Here is a 19,849-nt window from a genome sequence, read left to right on the forward strand (position 1 = left end):
CCACACCCCCACTACTTGCCTTCAAACAACCGCGCAACCTCAAACAAACCATTGTTTACAGCAAACTACCCAGCCTTCAGAACAGTGACCACGACACCACACAACCCTGCCATGGCAATCTCTGCAAAACATGCCAGATCATCGACATGGATACCACCATGACACGTGAGAACACCACCCACCAGGTACGCGGTACATACTCGTGCGACTCGGCCAACATTGTCTACCTCATACGCTGCAGGAAAGGATGTCCCGAAGCGTGGTACATTGGCGAGACCATGCAGACGCTGCGACAACGAATGAATGGACATCGCACGACAATCACCAGGCAGGAATGTTCCCTTCCAGTCGGGGAATACTTCAGCAGTCAAGGGCATTCAGCCTCTGATCAAGGCAGCCTTCAGGACGCGCGACAACGCAGAATCGCCGAGCAGAAACTTATAGCAAGTTCCGCACACATGAATGCGGCCTCAACCGGGACCTGGGATTCATGTCTCATTACATTCATCCCCCACCATCTAGCCTGCGAAATCCTACCAACTGTCTTGGCTTGACACAATTCACACCTCTTTAACCTGGGGTTACCCCATCTCTGGATCTGTAAAGATTTAATCACCTGCTGATGCTCATATTCCAAGCATTGTCTGGCAACTTTGAATTTTGCCCATATATATGTTTCTGGAACATACCTCTTCATTCACCTGAGGAAGGAGCAGCGCTCCGAAAGCTAGTGACATCGAAACAAACCTGTTGGACTTTAACCTGGTGTTGTAAGACTTCTTACTGTGCTCACCCCAGTCCAACGCCGGCATCTCCACATCTAGAAGCATCAGCAACATAGAGACAGCAGCCAACAATTGTTTAAGTTGGTCCGACCCCCTCGGGGGAACAGGATGTCCTGTCTTACTTCGATGACAGCTAGAAGCCTGTCCAGGATGGCATCCCCAAAGCGAGAAGCACATCTGTGTGCTGCCATATCTTGGGGGCTTATTTCCAACACTAAATGCCGTTAAATACTGTCTGGGATCTCACCAATGCGACCGTTGAGAAACACCCCGCCAAGCGTGTCCAAAATCACACTTAGAAATTTTTCCATAAAATCGTGCCCACAGAAATAATGTGTTAAAGAATATCAATTTTTTTACTTTCTTTGGTACCTTCAGTAACAACAAAATAATCACAATTTGATTAAGCACTTAAGTCTAGGATTTCTTTAAAAGTGAATTGTCTCAAGATACAGGAAATATAACGAAGTATTGCATTGACAAGAAATCTAGTCTAAGAAGACATTGAAAATTCATTTTAAAGTAAATTAATTATGCGATTATACCATACTGTAATTAGAGGGTTGTTTCTTAACTACAGGGATGTCGACAAGGAAGTAGTTATTTAAGAAAATAAAAACAACTATCATTGCATCCAAAATCAAAGAAATTATGCGGATATAGCAAACTGACCGATTCCTTAATTAATTCATATAAATTTGATTTTGAGCATCACAGAATTGTAAGCAAATTAATATAGAAGGTTGTGCATTGTTGGTGGGCAGCTTTTTGTATACCCACTCGTCTATAGCCTGCCAAAGCTGGGAAGAGGGGTAATTAATCTGTTCCCATTTGGCTCAGACTTTTACTCATGTTATTTTTCAGGCCTTTAATATAATGCTAAATCTGAAGTGTTTTATATGTATGTATGTGTGCAAATTGCGGGCCTGCTACATTAAAGGATCTTTATGGCATTTTCAACTTGTGGGAAGGGACTTGACTGCAAGAGCTGCCCTAACGGTCACAACTTGAGTTAAAACAACAAAGAAGCCTTGGAAGATTAAATTAAAACTCCCCTTTTGGAACCAATAGGAAGAACAGGACTATTTTTCTGGGCTTTTCCAGGGGTATGCAGGTATCTCCTATCTAGGCTTTTTCCTCAAACATTCACCCATCCTTTCTTTGTGCTTACCTTGGATATGGGTGACAGTGTCTAGACCTTTTGAGTTTTCATTGCTTCCTAGCTGCCAACCTTCTGGCAATATATAAATGAGGTACGGCTGTTAAAAATGTCTGGACCACCATCTGATTATTTCCAATGGGGCAGCTATTCTGCCTTGGGGTTCATGTTTCTACAGCGATTACATACAAACTGCAACTTGGATGGGCTGGCATTTTGTTACCATTGGGGCATGTTATTGAGTATCCAGAAATAATTGTGCCCACTGCACAGGTAATTCAACAGAAGTGGGGAGGCATGACTAATTAAATTGGTTTATCAACACCTCAGTGCTGTGCATTGTGTTACTATATCATATCAAATTTAAATTATTTATGCATACCTTTTTTCTTTTTATGTTCTAGATTCAAGTACAAGTAATTCAAGCCAAGCAACAAATGGTAAGCATAAAAGCATAAGACCTTTTATGATGAATGTATGCATATAAAATTATTCACCTTTTACCCACTTAGATTTTTGCTGCAACTCCTGAGTATAAAACTTATGATTTGTTGTTTTGCAGTGAACGACTGTAATATTTATTTTCTTTCTGATAGATGAAAAGGCTTGTGTGCATAAGTAACACCGTAGTAAATGATAGACTCGAGTAATTTCTCAACAAGATGTTAGGAAACATAGTTTAAATAATGTATATTTGTATTGTTATAAGAAATAAGGTATAAGTTTAAGATTAATTAGTGAGCTAAGAAAGGGTGGAAACTTCAGTTAACTTCATATTAAACAAAGATGCTTACATGCTTATTTCACTTTAAACTTCACTTGCATTGTAATTAAGGGTTTACGTTTTAAAAACAATTACAGGCCTTTTTTTTTAAACTAAGCTGTTGCGTAGCAACCAGAGGCTCACAATGAAAAGCAGCAGCAATTGTTTTCAGTCGGGAAGCAGGGTGTTTTTCACAGAAGTTGCCAGGAAAGGCAGGACAACAGAGTACGGGGCAGAAAGCAAGTTCCAGAAGCTAAAGAACAGAATGTTCCAGAAATCAGGGAATGAAAAGAGGAGTCCAGAAAGAGTGAAGTCAAGGGGACAAACAACAGGAAGTTGAACAACTGTGAGGTGCACAGCTGGAGAAGTTAGCTGGTGAGAAGCCAGACATCTGATGTCCTAAAGTTGCTGATACCTTAATACAGTCTGTGGAACAGTAGTGTTTTGTTGGTGTGACTGGGTACCTGAGAGATTGTGTGAAAGCTTGCATGCCAGAATTCCACAGACGAACAACCCTCTGAGAGCAAACAATTCTCCTTATCTCTGTCTTAAAAGGTGAACCTCATATTCTTAAACTGTGGGTGGATTTACCGACTTTTCACGCCGGCGGGAAATTCTGGTCCTACGCCAGCGCATGGGTTTCCCAGCGACGAGGGATGTTGTCACCAGGAAATCCCGTTGACAATGGCGGGGTTGGTAGATCCTGTTGTTGGGCTGCCTCCGCCTTTGAAAAACATGCGCAGGGTGGTCGTTAAATCCGGCCCTGTGTCCCATTATTCTAGTTCCCCCAAAAGAGGAAACATCATCCTGGTATCCACCTTGTCAAGTCTCCCCAGGATCTTGGATGTTTCAATGAGGAACCAACCAATAGGATAAGACCTTCATCCCAGAAATGAGTCAAGTAAACCTCTGAACTGCAGCTAACACAATATATCCTGTTTCAAATAAGGGGACCAAACTACGTAGTGCCCAGATATGGTCATGCCAAGGCCCCTTACAACCTCAGTAACACTTCCTCACTTTTATATTCCATTCTCCTTGCAGCAAATACCAGAGTTCCATTTGCCTTTCTCATCACTTGCTACATCTGCTACCTAGCTTTTATAATTCATCTACCAGGACACCCAGATCCTGCTGTACCACAGAGTTCTGCAACCTCTCTTCATTGAAATGATATTGCTTTTCTATTCTTCCATTTTCCCATGTTATATTCCCACCTGCCAAACTTTGGCCGAATCACTTAACCAATCTATATCCCTTTGCAGATTCCCTACCGCCTCTTGACAATTTACTTTCCTACCTATCTTGGTGTCATTGGAAAATTTAGGTTCCACGCATTAGATTGTGAAAGGTTAAGGCCCCAGCACTGATCCCTGAGACACTGCACTAGTTACAGCATGCCAACCTGAAAAATGCATTTATTCCTACTCTCTGCTTCCTGTTAGCTAACTAAACCTTTCTCCATGCTATTATGTCACTCCCCACACTGTTGCCTAATTTTTTCAGATTGTGAGATCCAGCTTCCCGCTACTACATAGGGGGCTTCCGATGAAGATGCCTTCCTATTTGAGATCCAGCTGGTTCCTGTTCAGACACACCCATGGAAGTTCAATCTTCCCACCAGCCTAAAAAATGAGGGTAGTGTGAAACTATTGGCCACTTAAGAGCCTCAATTGTGCAAGGGTGGACGTTCCACCTGAGGCGTTTCCTCGCTCCAGTGTAAAATCACTGTGTGGTTGTGGTTGGGGCAGGTGGAAACCCGGAGGGAATCCTGCCCCTTCAATTTCATGCTCTTCCGCCACCCCCTCCACCTAAATTTGGATCCCCAGATAGCGGAATTTGTTTTGGGCAAGTTTAAACAGCACTATCTCCAGCTCTGTCCCTCCCCCTTGAAGGCTCCAAACTCTTCCAGGTGCTTAATGATCCCCTCCATGCTGCTTTGGGGGTCTGAGACGTAGAGGAGCAGGTCATTTGCATAGAGTGAGACTCTGTGCTCTCTGCCCCCTCTCTGGATCCCCCTCCAATTTTTCACCATTCTGAAGGCAATCGTCAGTGGTTCGAATAGGAGCAGGGACAGCGGGCATCCCTGCCTTGTGCCCCTGTGCAGCTGGAAGAATTTAGAGCTGATGGTGTTGGTCCGCACACTCGCCATGGGAGCACTGTACAGGAGTTTCACCCAGGCAGTGAATCCTGCTCTGAGCCCAAACTGCTCCAGTACCTCCATGAGGTACTTCCATTTGAATCTGTCGAAGGCCTTTTCTGCGTCCAGGGAGATGATCAGGTCTGGTGTTTTCTCCCCAGGTGGGTTCAGTATCTCGTTCAACAGGCGGCTGATGTTCGATGTTAGCTGTCTCCCAAGATCTTGGCCAGTATTTTTGCATCTAAATTGAGCAGCAGAATTGACCTGTAGGCCCCGCATTCAGTTAGGTCTTTGTCTTACTTTTGTATCAACAAAATTGACAATGTTGGTGGCAACGTGCCCCTTGATAGCGAGTCCGTGAACATCTCCCACAAGTGCAGGGTCATGCTGGTGCAAACGTTTTGTAGAAGACCGCCGGAAATCTGTACACTAAGGGACAATTTAAAATGGCCATTCCCCTAACCTGTAGATCGTGGACTGTGAGAGGAAACAGGAGAAACTGGAGGAAATCCACCCAGATATGGGGAGAATGTGCAAACTCCACTCACCCAAGGCTGGAATTGAACCCAGGTCCCTGAAGCTGTGAGGTAGCAGTGCTAACCACTGCCATATGTAATGTAAAAAAAATCCAAATTGCGCATGTGTGGCCCTTCCGGGCCAACGCATGTGCGGGAGACCCAAGGTTCCTGGGGACTTGGGGTTGTCAACCACAGAGCTGAAGATGGAGGTCCTGTGCACCTACGCAAAAAGCAAAACACAAGAAGAGTGTGAAAGTCCTGGGAGAAGTGAAGGGAGATGGAGAGTTTGGGGGGGAGAAAACATGAGAGGACAAGGAGAAGTAGAAAAACAATGTTCCCAGTATGGGAAGAAGACCGAGATAAGAAACAGGAACTGATCAAGCTAAGAAAAGTAGAAGCAGGATGTAATTGGGGAAAGGGCTGCGAGGAACAGACCATGAGATGGGCCCAGGAGAGGTCCTAGTAGTCGAAGAAACCCCGAAAGAATCCCAGAAGACCCAAGAGGTGAAACAAAGGTTGTTAACTCTGTACTGCAAGGTGCTAAATACACCTTTGGAACAGTCGTGTTCTGCTTGGCATGACCAAATAGCTGAAATTGTGCTTGTAAGTTGATGCTTGCACGTATTTATTGTGTAGTAAGGTGTGTTTGACTATACTTTGCCGTGGATAAGTACTTGAAGAGAAGTGAAGAATATCGCTCTGATTCAGATGCGGCCAAAAGATTGGAACCTCAGGAGAAAAACATGGAGTGGGTTTTGTGCACTGACAGTTCAGCAACCGCCTTTGAATTTCCATGGACTTGATGTCTCTTGCAGTGTTCCAGAATGCGTAACTTGCAGGGAGAAGCTCTCAAATGCTGCAATGATCCAAGTACGTTGAAGCGCGAACACCTTTCACTCTCCAGCAAGGATATATGGTGGGTGTAATTCTAGCCAGCCCACGGCAGGTTTTGTGGCGGGCAGAGCGGTGAATCTGACAGGAGCCAAATAGTCAGAAACCCACCGGCATAACATCCCATTACAATTCTCCCCACTGGCACATTGTTCATCCTGCTGGCAACGCAATTTTCATCTCCTGAATGGTAATTAAAACAGCTGCCCGCCAGTACCCGTCAGGCCTTTCAATGTTGCATCGTGCCAGTGGGAATTTACGTTGGTGTCAAACCTGACTGTGTGCAGAAGGCGGTCCTCAGTTTGCCAGAGACTTCGGGGTGAGTGCAACAACTTTCTGCCATAGTGCCGTGCTGCTCCTGATGTGCTGTTCGCCACTGTACGAGGGAACAAAGCACAAAGAAAAGTACAGCACAGGAACAGGTCCTTCAGCCCTCCAAGCCTTCGCCGACCATGCTGCTCGCCTGAACTAAAACCTTCTGCACTTCTGGGGTCCGTATCCCTCTATTCCCATCCTATTCATGTATTTGTCAATATCGTCACTGCTTCCACCACTCCCTCCGGCAGCAAGTTCCAGGCACCCACTGCCCTCTTGTGTAAAAAAAACTTACCTCGTACATCTCCTCTAAACCTTGCCCCTCGCACCTTAAACCTATGCCCCCTTGTAATTGACCCCTCTACCCTGGGAAAAGGTCTTTGACTATCCACTCTGTCTATGTCCCTCTTAATTTTGTAGACCTCTATCAGGTCGCCCCTCAACCTCCTTCATTCCAGTGAGAACAAACCGTGTTTATTCAACCTCTCCCCATAGCTAATGCCCTCCATACCAGGCAACATCCTGGTAAATCTCTTCTGCATCCTCTCTAAAACCTCCACATCCTTCTGGTAGTGTGGCGACCAGAATTGAGCACTATACTCCAAGTGTGGCCTAACTAAAGTTCTATAAAGCTGCAACATGACTTGCCAATTTTTATACTCAATGCCCCGGCCAATGAAGGCATGTGCCTTCTTGACTACCTTCTCCACCTGTGTTGCCCCTTTCAGTGACCTGTGGACCTGTACACCTAAACCTCGCTGTCAATACTCTTGAGGGTTCTACCATTCACTGTATATTCCCTACCTGTATTAGACCTTCCAAAATGCATTGCCTCACATTTATCTGGATTAAACTCCATCTGCCATACCTCCGCCCAAGTCTCCAAACGATCTAAATCCTGCTGTATCCTCTTAACAGTCCTCATCGCTATCCGCAATTCCACCAACCTTTGTGTCATCTGCAAGTTTACGAATCAGACCAGTTACATTTTCCTCCAAATCATTTATATATACGACGAACAGCAAAGGTCCCAGCACTGATCCCTGCGGAACACCACTAGTCACAGCATTCCAATTAGAAAAGCATTCTTCCATTGCTACTCTCTGCCTTCTATGACCTAGCCAGTTCTGCATCCAGCTTGCCAGCTCACCTTTGATCCTGTGTGACTTCATCTTTTGTACTAGTCTGCCATGAGAGATTAATTCTTGCCTCCATCTCCATGCCGAGATCATGTTCATGGACATTACTGTGCTGCTGGACCCTCCTGTGTCACCGAGTCAGATCAGTACTGTGCCTGGGGTTGGAGAGTACAGGGGCCTCCTTGTCCCTAGTGCCACAAGGCAGTGATTATCTGGACAGGATTCTGCTGCGGGACTCATACTGCCACCGCAACACAGCCCCGAGGTTCAACCAGCAATGGAGTGCGAGGTGAGGACAGTGTGGACTAATGCAGACAAAGGGGCAATATTGAAGGAGGGCTGTGTAAGGAAATGGAGAAGGGCAATGTCTTACGAGGTGTAAAGAGGTGGATGGAGAAGATGAACAATGGAAGGCAAAGGGAAGACCAAGGGGAGGAAAGATGGACTCCGGAACAAGGCTGCATGATGGGGAAGTTGTGAATCAAGGAACATAATTCTTCTTAATGCTGCTAGCCTTTTCCCATAATTTCTGACATCCTGCACGGTTTGGTGAATACAGGTGGGCTGGAGAAAGTGATATGACTGTGCTGGACTGGTATTAAAATATGGCATCAGGACCTTTGAATCTGTCAGCTGAGGGTGGTCGGAGCTACTGGCCTGCCAGGAGAGTTGGAGGGGAATTCATTGGCACATAATTAATGAACTTCCAAGCGCTGATTTCTGGAGGGCGGAATCCCACTATTCTGGTTAGCAGGACCGTGCTGCCGGAGCTCCTCATCACCACACTTAATTTCAAAATGGGAGAATTCTACCTAGTACTTCAAGCAGCTGAGAGAACAAAATTCCCGTAACAGCCTCCCCGAACAGGCGCCGGAATGTGGCAACTAGGGGCTTTTCACGGTAACTTCATTTGAAGCCTCCTTGTGACAATAAGCGATTTTCATTTCATTTTTTCATTTCATGTAAAGCAAAATTAATGCATGATGGACTTGTGTGCGTTTCTAATAATATGCAGGAGGTGAGTTACCTGATGGCTGAACTTTTGGCAAAATTGAAGAAGCCGGACACCATTGCCAAAAACCTACTTCTGCCGGCATGCAAATTATTGAGAGGGTAATGTTGGGAGCTGATGATGCCATTGAAGTCGTCAAATTTCCTCTTTCTGAAAGTACAATCAAACGACAGAGTCCAATGCCATGATTTGTGATTGATGAAGTAAGGGTTAATAGCCTGGAGTTGGAGTGTGTTTGACTGCTGCAGCCAGTCATGTTTTTTTAAAAATCATGGTTTGAAAGACAACACAGCTTTTAGAGACTGAGGTGCAACTAAGCATTGTAAAAAGCTTGGGCTAAATGCAATTGTGTTTTGATTGAGGGGAATACCTTGGGGCTAATTGGTTTTCAGCTTGGTGTGGAAATGTCACTGCTGGATGAAGCTAAGGCAACAATCAGGGCTTTTCGAAAAAGCATTTTTCAGTTTCAGTTCTGATTCTGGCTGAAGCTGAGACCAAGTAATACAGTTGTTCTCCCTGTAGGTTAGTTAAAATAGATTAACTGTTAAAGTAGCGCAGACCTGTGCGAAGACTAGGAAGAGCTGAAATAAGCCAGACCAAACAGCTTTTGAAGACATCCAGTCGGGGTTTCTGCAGGGATTCAGACCGGAGTCAGATGTGTTCTGTAAAGCAATGTCAAGAGATCTCTTTCTCAAAGAATAACTGTAAAGCAAATATTCTTCTGTTCCACTGGTATTTAGGACATGAAATGGTCTATTTTCTTGTTGTTTAAATGGGAATATAGATACCAAGTAAGAGTATTGTATTGTCATGTGAGAGTACCTTTAAGAAATGGGTGTTTATTATTGCAGTGATGTCAGAGAGTGGGTGGAGCTGGGCTGTCAATCAGCTTTTTACTTTCATTTTAGGCTGTTTGCTGCAGCGTGTGTTTTAGTTTCATTTTCAGAGCTGGATAGCTGCAGTCACAGCCAGAAGGTGTATGAGTCTCTCTCTCTCTCTCTCTCTCTCTCTCTCTAATCTAAAAACTGTAAATCGATCCTTTGGTGATTTAAAACTAATAACTGCTCTCAATAGTGACTTTAACCTGATGTGCTTCTGTTTAAAGTTTTTTTTAAAGTCTTCTGGATTTTAAACGGACAGCTTACAGATTACTTAGTGTTGTATTCTTTCGGGGTTGTATTTGAATTAATGGTTGCTAAGATGTTCACTGTATGTTTTAAAAAGGTTAACTTGAGTTCATAGAATAAACATTGTTTTGCTTTAAAAAATACTTTTCCATTTCTGCTGTACCACACCTGTAGAGTGGGCTGTGGGCTCCCCATGCCACAATCTATTAAAAGTTGGGAGTCAGGTGAACTCCATGATACACTTTGGGGTTCTCTAAACCCTGGCCCATAACAGTATTCACTGTTGAGTAGTATTGTTTAAGGGGTAATTACAAGCTATTTTCTGGTGTGATGTTAAAGATTTTAACACTGTGTTAGAAATAAAGTTTTAATCTACCCTATCCCTATTTGTGAAATCATTCCAGGAGCAACATATCCTTTCCTCACAAGTCATACAAAGTTAAAATAAAATATTGAGGTTTTGGTCCAGTATCCTAGCCATTGTTGGGATCTGGTCTGGGTTGTAATAGTCTTTACTACTGTAGTCTTTGCCAAAATAACCAAGTGAGATATGTAATAATGCAGGATAATTCCATAAATACCAATCTGACCTTGCCTATCCATGCTGCACTTTCAAACAAGATATAAAAAGTCAAGAGTCTCTAGAACTGGAATATTTTAAGCAGATTGCAGGGACCGACAACCCATTCTGTCTGGACATCAGACCTGAGACCTTTATTCTGGTCAGCGTGGCTCATTGTTATGCCACATACTGCATTTATCACTGAGCCATACAGGGCATTCATTCTGTTGTTTTCCACTGAAAGGAAAAGCCATTGGCAGTTGATGCAGCCATTGACCTACTGGCAGAGTCAGCAGGAGTCCCTGCCTTGTAGAGGCTTTCTAGTGGAATAGATTAGTTCCAAGATTAGTCTGAAGCCACAATTTCCATTTGAAATGGAAGGAGGTGCCCTGAGCCTTACCCTGTCATACTTGATTCCAGTTGTGGTGTTGGAAGTATTAAAATCTTTATCTTCCATGCAGTATAGAAACCAAAGGCTTTTAAAGAACAGTGGTGGCAAAGTTATTTATATCATTTATTTGTGCTCCAAATATGTATGTTTACTATTCCTAAAGCATCAAGGATGTTTTATTTGGTGCCTACAGGTGGTCCGTGTCTGTTGGCTACCTGTTGAAGTGATTTTAGCACACTAGGTGATCGTTATTTTATTAGCCCGCATAGGTCAGGCCACATCTAACCACAAAAGCATTTTGTGCTGACTGTTCCTTCATGTTACGCCAAATTGAAATGCAAATCACATGGAACAAAAGAGTACTGTAAATATGTGATGGGGTTCCCAGTGACTGAGCAGGTCACCATAGCAAATTTATTTTCTCTACAAAACTTAATAGTTTTGAAATTCTTCAGTTCAAAAAGAATTCGGGTTTTCCAGCATTTTGCTTACTTCTGTTTTTCCTTCATCTCTCTTTCTCTCCCACTGTATTTCTTCTTTAATCCCCACCGCCAATTATCAAGTAAAGTTGACAAAGTATAAGAAGATTGGTAACAAATCGCTATCAATTTCTCAACTGTTATATATCGGACTCGTGTTTGGCCAGAAATATATTGTAACAAGATTCAAACTTAGACATTTTGTAAGGGCGGCACGGTGGTGCAGTGGTTCGATCCTGGTTTCTGTCTAAATTGTCCCTTAATTGGAAAAAAAGAATTGGGTGCTCTAAATTTATTAAAAAAAAAAAGGATATTTTGTAAACATGTCCTCAGGAACTTTGTCATGAAAGAATTTTATTTTAAAATTACATTTGAGTTACTTATAAATTTCTCTGGCTCAATTATTTGCAGTATTTAATACTTCAACTACTTCTGGGTCAGTTTCTAATATGTATTATATTGATGTGTATTTTCTATAATGCCTGAAGGATGTCTTTCTGTGCAATCAATCCATTTATGATCCATTGATTTGTTTTTTTCTTTCTGCTACTAGCTACTTCTATCCCAACGACTCTGCAAACAAGCATTCAATCTCAAACCACCACAGCAATTATGCAAACAACCAACAATACTGAGAATACCACAACGGTGCATTTAACCAGTAGGCCAGCAACTACCAAATCTGGAAAAAGCATTATAACCACTATCACAGCATCTACCGCGAATAATACAAGTATGTATCTTTAAAGGGGATGGGATTTTAGGGTTAATCTATATTTCTTTGTCTAATTAGTGTAAGATCATACAATACATTTAAAAGTTATTGCTACCGATTTTAACATTGAGCTTTGATAATTATGTCAGAAATTATTCCTCTGATTTTCATTTAATTGAGAGCTGAAAAATTGTTGGGGAATTGTAGGATGAGGGGAGGAAATGAAACAACTTGTTTGAGTTAATCCTACTGAATAGATCTATGTTCAGCATATCTAACCGGGTTTGAATTCGGAAGCAGTGATAATTGTTAAATACTTGCTAGACGAGGCCGCACGGTGGCGCACTGGTTAGCCCTGCTACCTACAGCGCTGAGGACCTGGGTTCGATCCTGGACCCAGGTCACTGTCCGTGTGGAGTTTGCACGTTCTCCCCCTGTCTGCTTGGGTCTCACCCCCACAACCCAAAAATGTGCAGGGTAGGTGGATTGGCCACTCTAAATTGTCCCTTAATTGGAAAAGAATAATTAGGTACTCTAAATTTATTTTTTAAAAACATTTGCTAGACTTGGGTGTGGTGGGACGAGGTGAATTAGACTCCCCACGTAAGTAAAGCAAGAAGAGATAAGTGAAGGAAGATCAGGCCACCTCTATCAAACGCTGGCAAGGGAAAGGATTGGGGGTTACGAGAGAGATCGAAGCCTGGGGCTGGAGGGGAAAGGGGCCTGCTTTCTTTTAAATATAGGATAAAGAGGAGCAGTTCAACTCCTGCCAACTCCACATTCAGGCAAGTATATCAGAAACTTATTGATTCGTGGCCACGGTTTACTGCGCCACTGCCTCAGCAAACCAGTCTTGAAGATTGAGCTTCATGAGTTTGGCCGTTTATATTGCAGAGTTTGCTTCAGGAATAGATGATAAACAACTTTTTTCTGGTCCTTTTCTTAATATGATGGGTAGTACAGTTTTAGTTAGGAATGTGTCTTTGCTTTCTCCCCTAATAATAAAATATAATTTTTATTAGTGTCACAAGTAGACATTAACACTGCAATGAAATTACTGTGAAAATCCCCTATTTGCCACACTGGGGCGCTTGTTCGGGTACACTGAGGGAGAGTTCAGAATGTCCAATTCACCTAACAAGCACGTTTTTGGGGACTTGTGGGAGGAAACCGGAGTAAATCCACGCAGACACGGGGAGAACGTGCAGACTCCACACAGACAGTGATCCAAGTCGGGAATTGAATCTGGAACCCTGGTGTTGTGAAGCAACAGTGCTAACCACTGTGCTCCCATGCCGCATCCACACTGGAGCTATTATTGCTGTAAACAGGTAGTGCATAGCGTAATTTCCAGATCAGAATCTATCTTTTAGGATAATTAGAAATTTAGGATAATTCAATGGGTACACAACCCGTTTAAATAATAAACTAGAGAGTAAAAACTATTACAGTACCATTTTATTCCAAGACTGACAGCAGCCTCTACAACAGGATCTTGAAGTTGTGCTGTAGTATTCTGCACAAGCTGGATTTATTGATCCCAGTCACTTTGTGTTTGCCTTATGATCAGCCATATAATTATTGGATTGTTCCCTAAGATACACATTTCCATTTCTATCAAACATCCACATTATTACTTTCTCCTTTTTCAGGTGCTGATATTACTACGGCTGGCTTGCCTATCGTTTCACATTTTGATGTTGGAAGTTTTGTAGGTGGTATTGCGTTGGCTTTGGGCGCCATAGCTGTTTTCTACTTTGGACGAAGAGTTTGCATTACCAGAAGTGGCACTCAATACAGAACCATGTAAGAAACCTGCATCACTTACTATGCAAATATTTCCTACCTTTTGTTATTAAACGTTTTGTCACGAACCCTCCTTAATAGCTTAGCTAGTTAAAGTAGTGAATAGCTGAGCGATGCAGACCAGGATAGTTGTTGGTTCAATCCTTAATCTATGCTGAGCAGGCTAAGCAGTGGTCGTGAAATTGGTCTCATTGCCCTTGGTCATGGAGAGGAACTTTCCTAATGTTCCTACTGATATCAGGTCAGTGATAGACTGTATCACCAATGCAAACTGATGTCCATTTGTAACTGTATCAAGACAGGAGAAAGCAAGGACAGGAAAGAGAATTAAAAGATCAAATCTTGATTTCTGACTTGCATTCTTTTTAACCTTAAATAAAATTGAGGTTCGTAACAGGCTCAGTGGTGTAAAAGAGCAGAGGGATTTAGGTATGAAGGCAGCACCTTCAAAAAAAAAAGCTAATGGATTCTAGGTTTACAAAACCTAAGAGGTAATAACATTTCTAATGGGAAAGGCAAAACCACAGATAAAATATTACGTGCAGTATAGGGCGGCACAGTCTGCAAAGGATCTAAAGAGGACAGACCAAAGCAGATTTACTCAGAAAGATATGGAAACATTTGGTCTGTTTTGATTAGAACTCAGATTGTGAGATGTTATGATAAAAATGTTGAAAATTATGGAACATAAACACAAAGTGATTGTGAAAAGAAGACCAGCACTTGCCTTCGGGAGAGAGGCAGATCTTTAGGAGGAAAATAGCCAAGAGTGGATAATAAATATAACCTGAGAAGCGAGATCTAGAGTACTTCTAATTGGTGGAGAGAGGCAAACTTGGGGGGTGACCACAGCCAGGAGTGGATAAATAAAGTCAACGAGCGACATCAAGAGCATTTGGCTTTGGGAGAGAGGTGGACAGGAGCAGGAGTTCCCCGAGTTTGAAAACACAATGAACAGTGACAGCACAGGAAAGTCATAAGAGTGGCTGGTGAGTATTGCTGCTGAGGAGCTGAGTCTAAACAACGAGAGGTGTAAAAAATGTTTAAAATATTAACTATTGGGCGATGGCACAGTGGTTAGCACTGCTGCCACACCGCACTGAGGACCTGGGTTTGATCCTGGGTCACTGTCCGTGTGGAGTTTGCACATTCTCCCCGTGTCTGTATGGGTCTCGCCATCACTAGCCAAAGATGTGTAGGGGAGGTGAATTGACCACATTAAATTGCCCCTTAATTGGAAAAAAAATAATTGGGTAGTCTAAATTTATTTCAAAAATATTAACTATTAGTTATTTGAGTAGCCGGTGAGTCTCATCTTTTATTCTTACGTAAGCTTTATTACCACTGGTCAGGTGCAATACGTGTTGATGGGGCTTAAGAGCAAGCTTTATTAATAGTACTAAGTTTTATTAGTATTGGTAAGGTTTATTACCGACAACAAGGTTTATCCGCCGTAACAAGGTTATCAGTTAATAAATCGTATAATGACGGCTGCCCCATCATCGAACGTGCACATCCTGTGTGACGTGGGCACTCTCGGACACTTCCCATGTTCTGGATAACCATTTGCGCAGGAATTGTCATCAGTTTCAGCAGCTTGAGCTCCAGGTTTTGGAACTTGAGCGGCAGCTGGCGTCATTGCACACTTATAAATGTCATGTCACCTCACAGCTTGGGAGGGATTGGGTGACCATTGGACAGTTAAAAAAGCAGTCAGATGGGGCAGGTATCCTCTGAATACATCCCATTCTCCAACCAGTATTCTGTTCTGAATTCTGGTGAGAGTGATGGTTCATCTGGGGTGTGCAGCCAGAGCCAAGATTCATGGCACCACGGGTGGCTCAGTTGTATAAGGGACTGCCAGGAAGACTCCTAGTGATAGGTGATTCGATAGTTAGGGGAATAGAGAGGTATTTCTGTGCCCTCAGACCTGAATCCAAGATAGTGTGCTGCTTTCCTAGTCACTGAGTAGCTGTAAAGCATTCTGAAGGGGGAGGGTGAACAGCCAGCAGTCATATGAATATACAAATTAAGAACCACCCGCACCTCAATCCTGCTCCGCCATTCAGTAAAATCATGGTTGATCTAATTGTAACCTCAACTCAACACTCCTGCCTATCCCTAGAATCTTTCACCCCCCTAGTAATCAAGAATCTGTATAGCTCTGCCTTAAAAATATGCATGATGTGGAGATGCCGGCGTTGGACTGGGGTGAGCACAGTACGAAGTCTTACAACACCAGGTTAAAGTCCAACAGGTTTGTTTCGATGTCACTAGCTTTCGGAGCGCTGCTCCTTCCTCAGGTGAATGAAGAGCTATGTTCCAGAAACATATATATAGACAAATTCAAAGATGCCATACAATGCTTGGAATGCGACCATTAGCAGGTGATTAAATCTTTACAGATCCAGAGATGGGGTAACCCCAGGTTAAAGAGGTGTGAATTGTGTCAAGCCAGGACAGTTGGTAGGATTTTGCAGGCCAGATGGTGGGGGATGAATGTAATGCAACATGAATCCAAGGTCCCGGTTGAGGCCATACTCATGTGTGCGGAACTTGGCTATAAGCTTCTGCTCGGCGATTCTGCGTTGTCGCGCGTCCTGAAGGCCGCCTTGGAGAAAGCTTACCCGGAGATCAGAGGCTGAATGCCCTTGACTGCTGAAGTGTTCCCCGACTGGAAGGGAACATTCCTGCCTGGTGATTGTCGCGCGATGTCCGTTCATTCGTTGTCGCAGCATCTGCATGGTCTCGCCAATGTACCACGCTTCGGGACATCCTTTCCTGCAGCGTATGAGGTAGACAACGTTGACCGAGTCGCACGAGTATGTACCGCGTACCTGGTGGGTGGTGTTCTCACGTGTAATAGTGGTATCCATGTCGATGATCTGGCATGTCTTGCAGAGATTGCCATGGCAGGGTTGTGTGGTGTCGTGGTCACTGTTCTGAAGACTGGGTAGTTTGCTGCAGACAATGGATTGTTTGAGGTTGCGCGGTTGTTTGAAGGCAAGTAGTGGGGGGTGTGGGGATGACCTTGGCAAGATGTTCATCATCATCAAGACGTGCTGAAGGCTGTGAAGAAGATGACGTAGTTTCTCCCCTCCGGGGAAGTACTGGACGACGGAGGGTATTCTGTCAGTTGTGTCCCATGTTTGTCTTCTGAGGAGGTCGGTGCGGTATTTCGCTGTGGCGCGTTGGAACTGTCGATCGATGAGTTGAGTGCCATATCCCGTTTGTACGAGGGCATCTTTCAATGTCTGTAGATGTCTGTTACGCTCCTCCTCGTCTGAGCAGATCCAGTGTATACGGAGAGCTTGTCCATAGGGGATGGCTTCTTTAATGTGTTTTGGGTGGAAACTGGAGAAGTGGAGCATTGTGAGGTTATCCATGGGTTTGCGGTAAAGCGAAGTGCTGAGGTGACCGTCCTTGATGAAGACGAGTGTGTCCAAGAATGCAACTGATTTTGGAGAGTAGTCCATGGTGAGTCTGATGGTTGGATGGAACTTATTAATGTCATCGTGTAGTCGTTTCAGTGATTCTTCGCCGTGGGTCCAAAGGAAAAAAATGTCAACCGATGTATCTGGTGTATAACGTCGGTTGAAGGTCCTGTGCGGTGAGTAGGTCCTGTTCAAACTTGTGCATGAAGATGTTGGCGTATTGGGGTGCGAATTTGGTCCCATGGCTGTTCCGTGTGTCTGGATGAAGAACTTGTTGTCGAAGGTGAAGACGTTGTGATCCAGAATGAAGCGGATGAGTTGCAGAATTGCGTCTGGAGATTGGCAGTTGTCGGTGTTGAGTACGGAGGCTGTTGCAGCAATGTCGTCGTCATGGGGGATGCTGGTGTAGAGTGCCGAGACGTCAATTGTGACGAGGAATGTTCTTGGTTCAACTGGTCCATGGTTGCTGAGTTTCTGTAGGAAGTCTGTCGTGTCGCGACAGAAGCTGGGCGTACCTTGTACGATGGGTTTCAAGATGCCCTCGATATAGCCAGAGAGGTTCTCACACAAGGTCCCATTGCCTGAAACAGTAGGGCGGCCTGGTGTGTTGGCCTTATGTATTTTCGGGAGGCAGTAGAGATCTCCAATGCGGGGAGTACGTGGGATGAGAGCACGTAGGGTGCTCTGAAGATCTGGATCCAAGGTCTTGATCAGTCTGTTAAGTTGGCGGATATGTTCCTTGGTCGGATCTGCGCGTAACTGTCTGTAGTGTTCTTGGTTGTTCAGTTGTCGGTATACTTCTTTGCAGAAGTCCGTTCTGTTCAGTACGACAGTGGGCCCTCCTTTGTCTGCTGGTTTGATGACGATGCTGCGGATGGTCTTGAGAGCGCGGATGGCATTGCGTTGTGCTTGGGTGACGTTCGGGACTGTCTTGTGAATGTGACTGATGAATCTGGCATTGACGCGACTCCTGACGGCTTGAGCATACATGTCGAAAATGTATAAAAATATTCAAAGATACTGCTTCCATTGCCTTTTGAGGAAGAGAGATTCATGACCCACTGAGAGAAAAGGTTTCTCCTCATCTCCAACTTAGAATCGTTCAATTTACAGTGCAGAAGGAAGCCATTCAACCCATCGAGTCTACACCGGCCTCTGAAAGAGAACCCAACATAAGCCCTCCACCCTATTCCAGTAACCTAGCAACCTCACCTAACCTTTGGACACCACGGGGCAATTTAGCATGGCCAATCCACCTAACCTGCTGTGGGAGGAAACTGGTGCACCTGGAGGAAACCCATGCAGACACTGGGAGAAGGTGCAGACTCCACACAGACAGTGACCCAAGACGGGAATTGAACCCAGGTCTCTGGTGCTGTGAAGCAACAGTGCTAACCACTGTGCTACAGCGCTAGATGAGCGACTCCTTTATTTTTAAACAGTGGCCCCTATTTCTAGATTCTCTGACAAGAGGAAACATCCTCTCCACATCCACCCTGTCAGTACTCTTCAGGATCTTTCAGGTTTTGACCAAGTTGCTTCTTACTCATGCTCCATATTGGTTTAAACGACATAGGCAGAAAGAGGGATGTAGTCCTGCAGTCAGAATTTAGGAAACTAGATGGGGGGGGGGATTTGCAAAGAAGACCTCAAAAGTAGTCATCTCCAGATTACTTCCTAGTGCCACATGCTAGTAAACTGCATGTGGCACTAGGCTGGAAGGATAGTTCAGGAGGGAAGGCTTTAGGTTCCTGGGGCATTGGGACCAGTTCTGGGGGAGGTAGGAGCTGACAAGCTGGATGTTTTTCCCCTCAACAGGGATGGAACAAATATCCTTGCTGTGAGGTTTGCTCGTGCTGCTGGGGCAGGATTTAATTTAGTTTGGCAGGAGGATGGAAACCTAGGATGAATTCTGATTGAACAAAACCAGAAATGGAAGGCAGAAGGTTAATGAATGAGCCTGGAAGGCCAAGTCGCAGTGCTCAAGCGTATGTACTTGAATGCAATGAATAAAGTAAATAACGAAGGTGAGCTGAGGGCACAGATAGAAATGTGGCAGTATGACGTGATAGCTATTCCAGAAACATGGCTTAAAAAGCTCCAGGAGTGTCAGCTCAACTTTCCTGGTTCAGTATTTCAAACGAGATGGGAAATAAAAAAGGAGGGTAGCAATTTTGGTCAAAGAAACAATTATGGTTGTGAGGAGTGACGTTATGTTAGAGACCACATGGATTTAACAAAGGAACAAAATGGCCAGTCACACTACTGGGAGTGCATTATAGATCCCCAAAGAGTCAGAGGTAGATAGAAGAGCAGATATGGGGGCAAATCTAGGAGAAGTACAAAAACAAAACAGCAGTAATAGTGGATTTTAACAACCTCAAGATTAACTGGGATAGTTGTAATGTTTTTTTTTATAAACAATTTTATTAAGACATTTTGACACAATAAACAACAATAGTATAAAACGGTGTGCAAAAGACAGTCATTATAGTGCAAGAAAACCAGCTCCCCTCCAGCCGAACTACCCCCCTAACCTACGTTCCCCTAACCCCCCCCCAGCTGACGATTAATTTTCCGCGAAGATGTTGATAAATGGTTGCCACCTCCGGG

General features: G+C 44.0%; 1 protein-coding gene across 2 annotated transcripts in view; it reads left to right on the forward strand.

Moving 5' to 3' along the window:
- LOC140391651 (porimin-like) overlaps positions 1–19,849 on the forward strand; it is a 44,700-nt gene that overhangs the window by 8,352 nt on the left and 16,499 nt on the right. For both annotated transcript variants that reach the window (XM_072476345.1, XM_072476346.1), the window contains exons 2-4: positions 2,349–2,384; positions 11,835–12,014; positions 13,649–13,802. In XM_072476345.1, coding sequence (XP_072332446.1) covers positions 2,349–2,384; positions 11,835–12,014; positions 13,649–13,802 — 370 coding nt within the window. The remainder of the gene's footprint in view (positions 1–2,348; positions 2,385–11,834; positions 12,015–13,648; positions 13,803–19,849) is intronic.

Source organism: Scyliorhinus torazame, chromosome 15 (assembly GCF_047496885.1).
Source record: "Scyliorhinus torazame isolate Kashiwa2021f chromosome 15, sScyTor2.1, whole genome shotgun sequence".
Taxonomy (NCBI): domain Eukaryota; kingdom Metazoa; phylum Chordata; class Chondrichthyes; order Carcharhiniformes; family Scyliorhinidae; genus Scyliorhinus; species Scyliorhinus torazame.